Source organism: Cibotium barometz, chromosome 43, assembly GCF_041138505.1.
Source record: "Cibotium barometz isolate CiBa-2024 chromosome 43, ASM4113850v1, whole genome shotgun sequence".
Classification (NCBI taxonomy): Eukaryota; Viridiplantae; Streptophyta; class Polypodiopsida; order Cyatheales; family Cibotiaceae; genus Cibotium; species Cibotium barometz.
The window spans coordinates 224,804-241,179 of NC_141088.1; the positions used below are offsets into that span (position 1 = coordinate 224,804).

At 42.8% G+C, this 16,376-nt stretch overlaps 1 protein-coding gene across 3 annotated transcripts in view; it reads left to right on the forward strand.

Moving 5' to 3' along the window:
• Positions 1 to 12,308, forward strand: part of HINT4 (histidine triad nucleotide-binding 4) — a 37,050-nt gene extending 24,742 nt beyond the window's left edge. For 2 of the 3 annotated variants that reach the window (XM_086781336.1, XM_086781335.1), the window contains 5 exons: positions 11,353 to 11,399; positions 11,472 to 11,548; positions 11,630 to 11,696; positions 11,787 to 11,864; positions 11,956 to 12,308. In XM_086781336.1, coding sequence (XP_086637462.1) covers positions 11,353 to 11,399; positions 11,472 to 11,548; positions 11,630 to 11,696; positions 11,787 to 11,864; positions 11,956 to 12,049 — 363 coding nt within the window. In that variant the 3' untranslated portion in view covers positions 12,050 to 12,308. The remainder of the gene's footprint in view (positions 1 to 11,352; positions 11,400 to 11,471; positions 11,549 to 11,629; positions 11,697 to 11,786; positions 11,865 to 11,955) is intronic. The other variant, XM_086781337.1, reaches the window with a different exon arrangement.
• The last annotated feature ends 4,068 nt before the right edge of the window (positions 12,309 to 16,376 follow it).

A 16,376-nucleotide genomic window follows, 5' to 3' on the forward strand; every position in this document is an offset into this window, starting at 1 on the left:
TCGCCAACAGAGATGGGGAAAAACATGCGCCTGGTTGCTGTAGGAGCAGAAGCGTAGGTGACGATTTCTTGGTCTTCACGTGGAAGGAGAATCGGGTGATGAACAAACGCCAAATTGAAGCGATGGATCCCCACGCTTGAGAGAGAGATTTCTTTTAATAAAATTAAGGTGGAGTTGCAACTAGAGATCTCCACGCTTGCATGTGGGTGGGGAGTTTGGGTAGGTGCCCATGCCCACCCCCACACTCACTTAAGTGGGGCTCCCCACCTTGGCCCCTAAGTGGGTGCCCAAAGGGAGTGCCCACATTTAAGTGAATGTGAACACCTAACCTTATAAAACAAAGGGGTTAGAATTTAAAACATTAAAACAACATGTACCATATACTTACCACCTGTTCACATGCACTAAAACTCGTCAGAATACAGAGCAGACTTCACGACTCACTGGCAGGCGTCCCCGCTCAGTAAGTAACACGTCAAGCAGGCAAACACACAAATACATGTCATGCGAAAACAGTTTCAAGCATGCAAAATATGTGTGCATGTGCAAATAGTAACATGGACATATCTCCCGTTCATGGAACATGCACAAAATATCTGTCGGCACAAAACTGGCACGACATAAAAACATAAAAACCTGGTCTTCCTATGGAGTGACAGTCCCATAGGTAAGACACAGTTCCAGGCACGAGTCTCCCTATGGTGTGACAGTCCCATAGGTAAAACACGGCACGAATACTGGCTCTTCCATGGCGTGACAGTCCCATGGATCGAACACAGTCCAGGTCATACACGGGTGGCACTGATCTGGCTCCCGTCCATACGACACCATCATGCTAACACACGGGTGGTACCAATCTGGCTCCCGTCCATGTCAGCAAAAATACTGGCCTCTTCACACGAGACACCGGCCTGGCCTCAAGTGAACGAGACGCAAAAACTGGAGATGGACCAAATGGTCGGCCAATTGGTGACATCCCCCCGGGCTTCTAAAGAGTTGACCTCAACTTAAAAGCCTCAAGATATGCCTGTAACAATTGCGGATAATCTGCAAAATAATCTTCATTTACCCATTTGGCATCAATAGGCAAATAGTTCTTAAACTTCACAAGGTATCTCCTGGAAAGCTTTCCTGCAGGTAGCTTTCTCTCCTTGTGAAAAACAATCTGTTCTGGCTGGAGGATCTCCTCAAGCTCTTCAATTTCTGGCGGATCTTCTGTGACAGGCTCATCAGGATCTGGCCCCACATATTTCCGAAATAGACTCACATGAAAAGCATTGTGAATCTTCCAATGACGAGGTAAAGCAAGCCTGTAGGACACTTCATTGATCTTGTGAATCACCTTGAAGGGTCCATAATAGCGAGGAGAAAGCTTAGGATATGATCCTTCTCGTCCTGGCCTCTTCCGAAGCCTAGCCTTCTCAAATTTCAGCAATACCCAATCACCTTCTTTGACTTCCATGTCCCTTCTATGCTTGTCAGCAGCCATTTTATGCTTATCCTGAGATCTTGCAATGGCTGTCCGCACCTGACCAAAGGCAACATCCAAGTCACGAACATATTCATCAGCTGCAAAAATCTCATCCTTGGTACGAAGGATGGGTGGCAAGACCACTCTGCCATAAATAATCTCAAACGGAGCCTTTCCTGTGGAAGCATGGATTGTATTGTTGTAGGCAAACTCAACAAGTGGAAGATACTTCTCCCATGCACTCTTTTGATCTGCCACATAACACTTCAATAAATCCAACACAGCTGAATTTGCAGCTTCACTTTGGCCATCTGTTTGGGGACGATAAGCTGATGAAAACTCAAGCTTAGTACCCATATTATCAAACAAAGCCCTCCAAAATAGGCTTGTAGTCCTGGGATCTCTATCCCCAACAATGGATTTAGGCATACCATGATGCTTGAAAATATTAGCAAGAAAAAGCTTTACCATATGATCAGCTTTAATGGTTTTCTTGACGGGCAAGAAGTGAGCTTGCTTGCTAAACCTGTCCACAATAGTCCAAATAGCATCATTCCCATGCTGGGATCTAGGCAAATCCATAATAAAATCCATCGTGATACTTTCCCAAGGTTGCGAGGGAATAGGCAATGGCTGAAGCAAACCTGGAGGCTTTTGCCTATCAAATTTCACCTTTTGGCAAGTAATACATGCACGCACATAAGCCTCAATGTCTTTACGCATGCTTGGCCAAAAGAAATACCTCTGAATCATGCGAGTAGTAGGCATAATACCTCTATGACCAGCATATGGTGGAGCGTGACATTCGTCCATAACCTTTGGACGCAAGTCCTTCACCACACATAGACAATTATCCTTCATGAGATAACCCTCATTGATTACATAAGAGGCATGTGAATGACCAGCCATCAAATCAGTCCATATATGGCAAAAATCAGCATCCAAATGATACAAATCTCTCATAGCAGATAGATCTCCATGAGAGGCCACTGAGACTGCAGCAATATAAGGCCTCCTAGATAGTGCATCGGCCACTACATTTTTCTTTCCTGGGGTATGCACAATCTGAAAATGAAACATGGAAAGAAAATTTGCCATTCTCATCTGCTTTTCTGAAAGCTTGGTTTGAGATAGAAAGTATCTCAAGCTTTGATGATCTGCCTTGACTACAAATTCAGCCCCAAGAAGGTAGTGTTTCCAAATCTTTAAGGCGTGAATTACAGCCAAGAGCTCTTTCTCATAGATATCCATATGAAGCTCAGCATCATGCAAACGACGGCTCTCGTATGCAACTGCATGCCCTTCTTGATTTAGGACAGCTCCTATGCAATCACCACAAGCATCACATTCAACCACGAATGACTTGTGCAAGTCAGGAACAATCAATACTGGTCCACATATGATCGCATGCTTGAGCTGCAAGAAAGCATCCTGTTCCTTTGAAGTCCATTTGAAAGAAATTTTCTTCTTCGTGAGATCATGTAGAGGAGTTGCAATCATAGCAAAATGCCTTATGAAACGCCTGTAGTACGAACATAATCCCAGAAAACTACGTACTTGATGTACGTTTTGCAATTCGGGCCAATTCCGAATAGTCTCTATCTTTGCAGGATCCATTGTAACTCCATCCTTGGATACAATATGTCCCAGATAATGAATCTCTGAAAGGAAAAACTCACTTTTCTTGGCATTGACGAAAAGTTTGTGCTTCCGCAACTCTTCAAACACTGTGACCAAATGAGTTCTGTGTTCCTGCTCATTCTTGGAGAAAACCAAGATATCATCAAAGAAGACTCCTGTAAACTTGCGATGGGGTCGGAATATCCTATCCATCATACGATTAAAAGTAGCAGGAGCATTGGTGAGACCAAAAGGCATTACCAAGAATTCATATAATCCGAAGGCTGTCCTGAATGCAGTCTTATGGACATCTTGTGGCACCACTCGGATTTGGTGATAACCACTCTTCAAATCAAGTCTGCTAAAGCAAGCTGAACCATCAAGCTTATCCAAGATATCATCAATACGTGGAATTGGGAATCTGTTCTTGATGGTAAAGCAGAGTTACACTAGCTTCTCTCTCTTTTGCATATGTGTATTGCTCTCTACAACAGTTTTCTTCATTTCCGCTGTGCATTCTGACAGTGGAAGCATCCCTTCTTGATGAAGACACCAAGGTCAAGCAAAGGCAAGGCAACACGGCTGTCTTCAACAAAGGAGGCTTCATTTCCGCTGTGCATTCTGACAGTGGAAGCATCCCTTCTTGATGAAGACACCAAGGTCAAGCAAAGGCAAGGCAACACGGCTGTCTTCAACAAAGGAGGCTTCAAGAAGTTTGGTTCAAAAGCATCCCGTAAAGGTTCAAATTAGAAAAATGATTTTCTTAAGAAGACTTGCAACTTCTATGGAAAACCAGGTCATGAAGAGAAGAATTGTTTCTTTAGAAACAAAGCACAAAAGGCACTTCTTGTAGGTGAAGACGTGGAGCAGCATAAGAGAAAGAACCAATCGAGGCCAACTACATCAACAACCATTGGGCTTTTTAGACCAACTAGAACATGCCCGCATCGTAATAGGAAATGGATGTTTCCTTTGCCCAAAAACGCCGAAAGCCGTTTCCTGAGAGTCACCGTTTCCGTTTCCGTTTTCGCTTCTTTGTTTTCTAATCTCCAATCAAAGTATCACCCATTGATTTGTCTAGTGCTTGTGTCACAAATCTGGGCATGTTCCTATGTGAAAGGGCTCTGGGATTCCAGGGTGCCCCAAATAGTACAAGTACTGAGAACCGGGGATTTCCATCCTGCATGCATGTGCATAAATCATGGATGCATGTGCATGCATTAGTAGATTTTTGCTAGAGAATGACGTGTTTTCGTGTCTCACCTGCATGGATGTGTGAAGGGACAGGTAGTGCCGGGGACGCCTGGCATTGCATACTGCTTATCCCCAGTGGAGTGCTCGTCTGCTGACAAATATATGGTATTTTAGATCACAGCTGACTGCTGTACGGCTGCCCTCAGCTGTCATACTTGTTGTACAGCTCTTCCAAACCAAGGTAACTGCTGTACGACTGATCCCAAAGCCCTTGTAACTGCTGTACGGTGCTTCTCCAACTGCTCTCCCTGTTGTACCACCCTGTACAACTGCTTCTCCCTACTATACCACTGTACGGTTGCATTTCTGGGCTACATAACGGCTGGACACTGCATGGCAGAACCTAGATAGAGCATTAGCTGCTGGCCGATTCTGTGCTGAGGTGTTCTTAGGGCATATGCAACTGCTGGTCAGTCATTCATGCCAAGCCAACTTGCTCCAGAAGATTCTCTTGGTACCCTAACTGCTGGGCATAACATCTAGGCTGGTTATGAGCATTGAAAGGGTTTTCGTAGCTGGTCCAAGTGTGAAAATGGTCCAAGATTCCAGCTGAAGGTTAACTTTGACTCACTGAGGGACATTAAAGCTGAGCATAGAGGCCAGGATATCCACGAAGGACTTTCCCAAGAGGAAGGAAAAGTATATTTCTTTTTAAAGGCACTCTAAGAGGGGAAAGTTCACTAGTGATGCTAATCCTTGCTGAGTGGCTTGGATAAGCTATCTCTTGTTGTTTTTCAAGCATGTGTTGGAAATCTGGTGCTAGAGCACCCTCATACTTGTACCAAAGAAGTAAAGTTTTTCCTAAGGGGAGGGGCCATTCCAGCCCCAATGATGTGTTGAGTGAGGCTTCCTTATCTTCAGTGTGATTTCTCATTCATTTGCAAGTGTATTCAATCTAGGATCAGTACTTTTGGGGGCATGTGCCATTACAATGGTATCAGAGCTTAAGTTCTTCAAAATCAAATTAAGGCAAAGGCATCCTCCATCCCTCTTGTACATCTTGCAAATCATGGGGAACCTAGCACATGAAGTGGAGTTGATAGAAGAAAAATACTAGCAAGAGATCAAGAATCAAGAAGACTATTATCTCCAACAAATTGAGGAATTGAAGGAGCAGCTTCTTCAAAAAGAGGGCTTAACTGATGAGTTACAAGAAAATCAAGAAAAGGACTCTTTAGTCAAAAGGCTTCATGACAAGTTGGGAGATTGGGCCAGGCATGAAGGGATTAATCCAAGAGAGTTGGCCGTTGCCTTCTTGTTAGAAGAGGGGTTGCCAATTATCTCGGAACTCCTTAGGGGGAGCCTAAGGACAAACAGACAAACAAGACTCACTTATCAAGTTTCAAGCTCTCGCCAACTACCAGGTGCACATTGAAGTGAACCAAACAACAAGTGCTTCAAAGAAGAAGAAGACCCTTATGAGTGGAGGCGATTCTCAAAAAACAGACGCCTTTGGGGGCACAGGTTCGTCTAGAGGAAAGGCTAAGAAAACCGTGAACAAATCAGCTTTTCGGAGGTCCATGCAAGAGAAGAATGTTCAGATTTCTCCTGCCATGAAAGCATTCCAAGCTGCTCGTGAAGAAGATTATACTCCCAAAGGACCACCCTACTGTCCTCTAGAAGGGCTCGTTAGCTCTTGAGGGCATGTCAACTTGGCTTTACATAAAGCCGAAGCTATTATATCCTAAGCCCAAGCTATTATATCCTTTTTAATTTTTCAGCTTTGTCTAGTAGACTAGAAATAGCATAAGTTCTTGGCTTTGATAATCAACTAGTGTGACCAGTTAATAACAAATAATAATGTGGCTATGTTCCATGTTCCAGGTTGCATGTCTATGAAAGACTCATATTTTAACAAGGGCTTAGAGCCAAGTTGTTATCTCATATGATGTCATCTAGAATTTTATGATCAACAGTAGTGTTTCGAACACACAATTCCTTTTCAAACTGTCTATTCTATGGAATGTGGATATTCAATATACATGGTTTTTCTTCTTGGAAGAATGTTTTATCCTTTTTCAGGTATATATGAGATACATAGTAGTTCTCTATCATCTACAATGGTATCATTTCATGAATAGACAACAGAATTCATAACATTTGACAGTGGCATATAAATGATGATCAATGGTCAAGTGTCTTTTTGATTTTTATGAATACAATGGATTTTCTTTGATTGAAGGATATATGGCCAAGCAACCATGGGGCTTGAAATTTTAGGGTCACAAGACTGCTCTTACAACTATTTCTATGGTATCTTGGATTTATATATACAACATATGTTCATGCAGAGTTGCAAATCTTATGGGCCCATCATATATTTATAGTATTCCCTTGTTTAGTGACTTGGGTAACCAAGGACAATATCCTTGCTAAGTGGCTTGGATAGAAGCACATTCCTCCCTTGCTTAGTGGCTTGGGGACCTTTGCTAAGTGGCTTAGGGGTATGGTTGTGAGACTGGATATAGACCTGAGAGATCCACTCAAGCGAGGCTTGTGTGAGACTGGGTGTTAATATGAGAGATTCCACAACCAAGGAAATGCTTCACTGATGTGATTAGTAAGTCCTATATGTGACTTGAGTCCAACCCTTGCTCCGATGTCCAACTGTGAGCTAACTGGTATATAGTCACTGCTTATGTCCGGATGGCCTTCATTTTTTTGAGGATTCTAGTGTGACTAGATCCGGATTCATCTTTTTGGATGAGAACCACCTTGCCGTCTGATTGCGGACAACTATTTAGAAGGCGGAAAAGATGTCACAAATCTGGGCATGCTCCTATGTGAAAGGGCTCTGGGATTCCAAGGTGCCCAAAATAGTACGAGTACTGAGAACGGGGGATTTCCATCTTGCATGCATGTGCATAAATCATGGACGCATGTGAATGCATTAGTAGATTTTTGCTAGAGAATGATGTGTTTTTATGTCTTGCCTGCATGGATGTGTGAAGGGATAGGTATTGCCGGGGACGCCTAGCATTGCATATCCCTAGTGGAGTGGTCTTGTCTGCTGACGAATTTATGGTATTTTACAAGGTCTAAAGCATGTGAAAAGAGGCCAAAGTTGGTACATTTTATGGTGACCAAGTTATAAACTCATGTGCTCACATTTACTTAAATGAGACTGAACATTATTAATGATATTGGGCATCACATGTGAAGTGGGTAACTTATTTAGCATTAAGGATTCGTGTAGAGAAGGAATGGAATATTCCAGCTGCCTCCAAGAGAAACCTTCCATTTATATGGGCTCTCCAAAAGTGGGAGCTCTCGCTTACGCTCAAAGCCGAGGAAGATCTGTTCGCCAACATGACGTTGACAAATGAAGATCTTGTCCCACATGGGCCTTCTAATCCTCCAGTGCCTATTCCACAGGCGGCCAAGCCTAAATCCCACGTTCACATCAAATAACTCGATGCGAATAGTGACACAGAGTCCGAGAGAGACTCACGAGGTTCCCACACCAAATTTGTTGAGGTATTTTATTCTCCTACGGCAACCAAATCTCAACCTCCACCCCGGTCAAATAAGTACCACATTGAACTTCCATATACTCTTGCTGGTCTACCTTATGATCAAGGCCCTGTACCCGAGGAAGGTCCTCATCAACGCGACCTGGCCGGCCTCTCAACCTTCTTTTCCTCCCAAATCTAAATGCTCATTGGAACCTTGTTAAAAGGTAGTCCAAATTTATGGAATGACCTTCGGGATTGGATGGAATGCAAACTACAGTCTTATGTGGAGGAGAGCTTGCTCAGATTTCTCGGATGAATCTGAGCCCCATCATCCTGAACTACTACATCACCACAATCCATAATCCAAAGGCGCACCAACAATTCGCGTAAATGCGATGGGCCACTACTCTGAAGGTGATGACACCAACACAGCCTTGCCCATTTCCTGTAACGGATAAGTAGTCAAAGGCATCCTGGATGGAGGTGCTGGCATCAGCATCCTCACAAGAACATGCTGGGAAAATTGGGGCCAACCACGCCTTGATCCCACCACATTGGTGATCAGCTTGTGGATGAGAAATTTGCAAAACCCCTACGTCTAGCGCATGACCTCAAGGTAAAAGTCCGTGACATGACATTCCACCTCACATTTGAGTCACGGACTTCCGTAATGCCGCATATGATAGCATCTTGGGTAGACCCTTCATGCAACAAACACAATTGATCCATGACTAGGACACGCATCATGTCTACATCTGCAAAGGGTCTCAAATGCTCAAAGTCAATTTATATACCTAGCACTCACATCCCATGGCCAATGCTCCCTTCGCCGAAGACTCTGTGACCACCGCCAGGAGCAATGATCTCTTTATTTGCGATGCTTGTCATCAAGTCCTTGATGATGCGCAGGTGCCATGCATGGTCGCTTCTGTCAATAGTGACGAAGTGGACCATGACTGGCTGAAAATCCTTGCTACACTTGACACCCTCCCAGATCGCAAACTCGGCACGTAATTCGTGCTCCCAAACAATCAGACCCTTCATGAATCCTACAAGGCCATTGCCTCGCTTAACACCCTGAGTGTAAGTGTAGCTCCACAACTTGCAACCACCACCCTTAGGGTCTAGATAGATTTTCACTTTGGCAAAAATATGCAAAGAAAGCGTGCCTTGTTGTCTCCCACATCTAGCCACAATCTTTTGCCATGGTGAACCTGGGTTCCCCTAGGCAAACCATCGCATAAAACTGCCCATGACAAAATTTAATTGCCTAGCGGACAACGCATACAAAGCCTCGGGTCTTTTACACAAACTGTACATACTTGAACATGTACAGAAGTAGTACCTTTTTTAGGATATTTTACTGTATGCCATGATCCCTTTGTGAGCCCCAGTCCGGGACATGTCAGGCACGAGCTACGTAGGTCAGTCTCCTAGCCTTAGAGGTTTGTGAGGTCAGTCCTCTTAACCCACTTAGGAGAATTCAGCAAGTAAATCTTCATGTAGATGTCAGCTTTAGGGTAGTCGCATTAGTTTCATAGTAGATGTAGGGGCCAGCCCCAAGGCACCCCCAAGGAGGGTTCAGCCTTGCAAGGGGGCTAGGGGTATTAAATAGCTCTAGCCACATGCCCGTCGGCAGCCCTTGAGGGGCTTGGGCAGCAGTTGGCCAGCCTAGACTGCAGTCGGCCGGGGCTGACTAAAGTCGGCCAGCAGACAAGGCAAAGCCCATGCTTTTTCCAGCATTAAATGCTGATTAATCCAGTCCTGGCACATATATTCTGCAGGCCGACAGCCCTTCTGACAGCCGACCAGCATCCCCATGGACATATAAAAAGGTGCCTCAGCCTCAGTCTATAAATCATCAAAAAACGAATCAAATTCTCAAGGAATAGTCAAGCATGTGTGCTTAGGCCTCCAGCCTTCGCATACTTTCAGCATTCTCGTGCTTTCAGCCCAACAAGGCAAACAAAGCTCAGCCTCTTCAAGAGTTCTCAGCACACCAACCCTGAGTCTCTGGCTGGTGTATTCTCTTCGAAGATAGCTTCACAATCACCTACAGCTTATGCACAGTTTTGCCCAGCGTTTGGTCACTTTGTCCTTGCGTTTGGCGGTCAATCAGTCAGTTTGTCCGCTCAGTCTTGTGGACACAGTTCAACTTGTATTCAGTTCTTGAAAAGAAATAAAGCAAATACTCCTGCTTGCAGGGGAGCCCTTCAGTGGGTAATTTGGGACCCCATCTGGTATCGTCTCGACTACATCTTTCAGATTCATGTATGTTGTTTAAAGGATTGCTAAAGACTCACTAAACTGAGGTTTAAAGAAGGCCTCATTGTTTCACACGGTCCTAGCTTGGTGTATGCTACACTTGTGTAACCAAGATCTCCTAAACATAGTTCAAAACAAGATTAGAGAAACCAAATAAGAGGGGAACAGGCAAACTAGGATCAGTACTTCAATCCACCCTCGAGCCAAGGGCTAAGGCTTAACTCCACAGATACATGCGAGTTAGCATTGGCGTCCCATACCACTCCAAAGATACATGCGAGTCAGCATTGACGTCCCATACCACCAATGCTTGTCCATAGGGCCCTGGAGTAGAAACTTTGGTCTAGGTACAGACCCATTAGAAGTGCACCGCACGACTACCCACACAATAATAACCAAAGGCATCACTTATATATTGATAACTGTCGCTATAAATAGCTAACCTGCTAGCTAGTAGCCTAGTTTTTTTAATTCTGATTCTTAGCCCTCTGCATTTGCCTGTTGTCTCCTAATCCTAGGGTCCCCTAGCCGTGCCGGATTAGGTCTGCTAATTTGAGGATTAGCTCTAGTTACATCACACGGGTGGGGGCCCTTAAGTGGGTAATTGGGACCCAATCTGATGTACATATACTGGGTCTTGTCCCCTACCTCCCCTATGGTGCATACTCTCGTCACCTAAAGGTGGTTGGCCTTTGGGTATCACCACACAACGAGGCGGCACCCATGCGTGTTTTTCACCAATAAATCGCTTTTTGATAACCATGGTGGTGCCCACACACTAGCAAATGTCCTTTTGGTTTTAATGAAGTGTGAACCTGTCATCACAGTTAGAACAAACACAACAAACAAAAACATTGTGTGTGTTTGCAAGAGTTTTGAGGGGATACTTACCACCCGTAAAAACCCACAAACCATGTCAAAATACAAGTTCAAGCACACAGCCTTATAGGATGTAGTTCTAGGCGTCCCCGGCCCCGTAAGGCTGACACATACACATCAAGCAGGCAACCCTGAATGCATGTTGCATGTCCATGGAGCTAGGAGTGAACACACACCCCAGATTCGAGCATCCAGGCTCATCCAAGCCATCCTGGGGCTTATCCGAGCCCTTGCATTCCTCCAAACCCAACTACGGGGCTCATCCAGGCCCAAAGTTTTGTCGGAGCATATGGCAGCAACCTCTTTGTGAAAGCCGTCACATGCTCTTTCAAATTGATGCTCCTCAAAATTGAATATAAACACGTTGGAAAAGAGTTACAAACTTGTTATACATGTGTGCCATCGCAGGATGAGAAGATTGTGGCTTTTCAGGATATAAATCCATCCGCCTATAGGTACGTTTAGAAGGCTTACATTAGCACATGGTTGTGTTTCAATGGCATCACTAAGATTTTCTTCCTAGGCAGGCATTATTTGGTGGTCCCTCGAGAACACATCCCAACCATCAGTCAGCTTTGTAAAGGAGAAGAACACTATGCTCTTGGTATGGTTGTTAGCTCTTTAATGCTTGCTTTTATGAAGTACTTCAGGAGTGATAGTAATACAAAACATCAACGGCCTACAGTTCATCACATGCTGAAGACCGGGGAAATGCTGCTGCATAGGGATGCTCCTGCTGCTGTTGAATACAGGTTTCAAACTCCTTGGTTGCTTTATGATCTTGAGTATGATTGTACCATATTTCCATAGTAACGCTGTTTTTCTGCGAAAACCATGCCAAGGTTTGGATTTCACAGGCCGCCCTGCAACAGTGTTAACCATCTCCATCTTCATTGCATGGCTCTTCCCTATCGATCAAGGTAAAACTAACATTGAAACCAGTGAACTCTGATAATGTAAAGCTCTGGCTAACAGGGGATTGATCGCATTGTCAATGGAAAAGCTGTGCAGGTGGAGAGCTTTCAAGTACTCCTCACTTGGTGGTTGGGGTGGATATGTTGGGGCTCATGAGATATTAAAACGGTTACATTCAGGGCAAACTTAATCTTCAAAAGGCGAAAATCTGTGCCCACTACCTTCTTGCGCATTTTAAGGATATCGTTTGTTGGTGCCGAAGCGGTGCTTCAAAATAGCTTTACTGCTACTAATTATTATTAGTACCCCTGTGCAGTGCAAGTTGTTAAGAACTCATTTGCATGCTCTTGATGGCTTCTCTTCCCCGTGAGCTCTTAAAAGATGTCGGATCTTGTAAGTCTATAATTTCAATAAAGCCTCAAAAATGTCTGCAAATTTTTGTTAGATAATATATACATGTTAGCATGTGCAGTCAAGTTAAATATGCATATCTTTTAAGTCTTTCAAATCATACACGAGTGAAATTTTAAAGTCTTAAATGATGTTTTCTATAACTAGTTTAAATTATCTATGCATGAATGCACATTCATAACGATGATAAGAGTCCAAAAGATCTCATTATAGCCAAAATTATTACTAGGGACTTTAAATAAAAATAAAAATATATCTAATGGATATAGATTTCAAGCTCATAAGATATTTAGATAGAAAAATACACATGAAAATAAACGTTTATAAGACAAAAGAGAAGACACAATTGCAAGCACCGCATGAATATTACGTTACAATGATCATTTTAAAACTTGAGGGATGATGCACTTAGACGTCATAGAAATATTTATGATGAGTTAGTGGATTTCAATCTTAGGATTTCGAATTTCAATAAATCAAGGTTATGAACCTTAGTGTAGTAGCACTTATAAAACTAGACTTTCATATAGTACACTTGGTTGATTTGGTTTGTCCATTTCTGTTGACTTTTTTGAGTCTTTGGTGTGAGCGTACTAGGTGTGAACAACCTCTTAGTGAGGGCCAAAAGATAAGAGCGTGCTGCTTATAAAAGCATTGTACATGGGAGTATTATCTAATACAATCATTCTTGTTTAGTGCAACTCTCTCTTTTGTGTGTTATCATCTGGCCTCTCTCTCTCTCTCTCTCTCTCTCTCTTTCTCCCCCCTTTCTGTCCATCTTGATGGCTTGAGCTTCCATATCCTTCCTCTTCTCTTCCACCATCTCTTGGGCACCATGGTTTTCTACATGGTATTAGAGCTTGGGTGAACCACTTACTATTGTCTTACCTCTCCTCTTTCCACTCAGGGTGTTAATCGATAGTTTTTCCCTTTGATCGCCTTTGCAAACTTGCTACCCCTCAGGCTCCTCCATGTTTGTTGCCTATTTTGAGTGCCCAACTTGAGCCACTTTCTATGTTCACTTGCCTCTCTCCTACCTCTCTAGGACAACCACACGCGCCATTCTACCCTTCGTTTTGGGACTCTTCTCCAGGAGCTCCACCTGTGCAGCTCTATGCTACTCCTCGTCTAGTCCACACATTGCATGTGCCTCTCCAATCCACACAGTGCATGCAGTTGAGCCTCTCTTGGAGCTTGTGTACCTTGAACGACGACTCCTTTCTTGCCATGCACCTCTAGTAATGAGTAGATCCTCTCCACACAGTGCATGCAGTTGAGCCTCTCTTGGAGCTTGTGTACCTTGAACGACGACTCCTTTCTTGCCATGCATCTCTAGTAATGAGTAGATCCTCTCCAACACTTGCATGCCATCAAGAGCACATCAAGCAAGGAGGTATTCACACATGGTAATTTTTTTGTTTGCTTGATCACTCCAGTGCTCATCAAATTTGAGCTTTTCTGGTAGATCTATTAGCTACATCATATCAAGTGTATCTACATCCTACATACTTGGGATTTTTCTACAAGATGGACAAAATCATCATTCTAAAGCACATGCAGTCCCAAAAGTTAGAGGGCTTCTCAAGCATTAGCTTCGAGCATCAAGATAAAGCCTCTGCTTCGATTTTTGTCATGTGGGGATTTCTTTCTTTTGCTTTAGACTCGTGCTATTATGAGTCCTCTGCCTTGGCTCCTAAGCCTAAAGCGATGGCACAAGCTTCCATTGCTTGGAAATGTTGTCAAAAAAGGATGCCTACTCTTCACCGCGACATACGTTTGAGGAGGGTCTTAATCTCTTCATAATTATCTATTTCTTATTTTATGTTGAGTCAAGGGTTCTCTACTCGGGTTATCTCCCAAAATCTGAATATTTTGGATATATTTTTGAAGTTGTTGTAATGCCTTGTTGCTATAAAAGACAAAGATGTATTTGTATCGTAGGGGAGGGAGGGTGGTGTGATGGTATTCCCTTAATCAGCTGATGTGATTGAAGTTGAGATTAGAGTCTTTTGGTGTGAATACACTAGGTGCGAACCACCTCTTAGTAAGGGGCAAAAGATAAGGGGAGGGTGGTGTGATGGTATTCCCTTAATCAGCTTATGTGATTGAAGTTGAGATTATTGAGTCTTTTGGTGTGAATACACTAGGTGCGAACCACCTCTTAGTAAGGGGCAAGAGATAAGAGCTTAGTGCCTATAAAAACATTGTACGTGGTGAGAGTATTATCTAATATAAGCAACTCTAATATAACCACCTCTTAGTAAGGGGCAAGAGATAAGAGCTTAGTGCCTATAAAAACATTCTACGTGGTGAGAGTATTATCTAATATAAGCATTCTTGTTTGGTGCAACTCTCTCTCCTTTGTGTGTTATCATCTCTCTCTCTCTCTATAGAGAGTAAATCTCAAAGGAGAGAGATGAAGCTCTTTGCAAGTACAAAGAGAAAGTACAAAATGAGCAGCCTACCTAAACTTTGTGAATGAGGTTGCTTATATACTTGCTAACCCAAAGGTGTCCATTTACACTTGGATGGCTATGGAGAAAAACCTGATGGGACAAAAGTGCCCATGGCATAAGTGCATGACCTCACAGTGTATAGTACTACCAAATATCTAACAAACCTCCCTGTAGTATAAACGTGAGGTTTATAGAGATTGCAGATCAGTCTCTAAAAGGGAAGAGGCTCAAAGCTTTGCGAAAGGCCTCAAACTTTTCATGTGATAAGACTTTATTGAAAAGATTTGCCACATTGTCATATGTAGTGCAATAGATTAGATTGATATCTCTCCTACATGGAGTCTCTCTCTCACATAGTGGTAATGCACTTCAATGTGCTTGGTCATGGCATGAAAAATGGGATTCTTTATAATTGCTATTACGCTCTGACTTTCAAGGAGAATAAGAGTAGGGGTGTCTAAAGGGACACAGGTCCTCCATCAATCTTCTCAACCATACACATTCAACTATCACAATGAATGTTACTCTATATTCAATTTCATAGGACAAAGTTACCACAATTGGTTGCTTCTTACTTAGCAGCCAAGATATGCATGAATTACCAAGAAAGAAATAGTTTCCAGATGTGGATTGCCATGTATCATAAGCGCATACCCAATCTAAATCATTTAGTTTCCTATGTGGATTATCGTGTATTGCCAAGAAATAAATTTTTTCCAGATGTGGACTGTTGTGTATCATAATCGCCTACCCAATCGCTTATAATTCTAAAGCACCCCCCTTGGCATAGTGTAATCGAAGATCTTGAGTGCATTGCAAATATCTGAAGCTATGTTTAACTACTTTTGCCAATGCTTAGTGCCTAGGCAATGCATGAACTTTGAAAGTTGTGACACATTATATTGGATGTCTGGCCATGAGTTGCATAAATAGATTTGGCATCCACTAACAGCTTGATCATAAGTGGTTATGTCGAATAGATTAGGCATCTAATAACTTGATCATAAGTTTTACACCAGGTCCCATTAATGTAGAGATGGTTTGTAATTTTCTATATTAAACCTCTTGAGGAGTGTTTTGATGTACTTTGACTGCTTAATGACTATACTATCATCTTGCTATATAAACTAGATACGCAAGTAGTAGTGCAAAAGGCTAAGCTTTGACGTCTCAAAATTTGAGGCAAGGTCAGACTTGAAAGCTGTAATAAAATCCTCATTGTTGGTACCTTTTCACTACCATGTCATCTATGTAGAGAATGACAACAAGAAAATCCTGCTTGTCCTTTTTCACATATGAATTGCTTTTTGTAGGATTGTTTTAAAATCCTTGTCTAGACAAATAGGCATGAAACTTTTGGTACCAAGCGTTGGAAACTTTTTTTAAACTATACAAAGCTTTATTAAGCTTGCATACCTTCTGTTCTTGACTAGGTTGGGCAAATCTAGCTGGTTGACTCACATAAACTTCTTTCTACAAGTCACAATTCAAGAACACTATTTTGATGTTCAATTGAACTTTCATCCATGATGGGCTGCCAAAGTAATAACAATCAAATAGTGGGTCATATGGTGATCGGTGTTCCCCCCCTCTTTATGCATATCTATAAGAGGGAAGGAGCAACTTAAATGAGAGAATTTAGTACACATG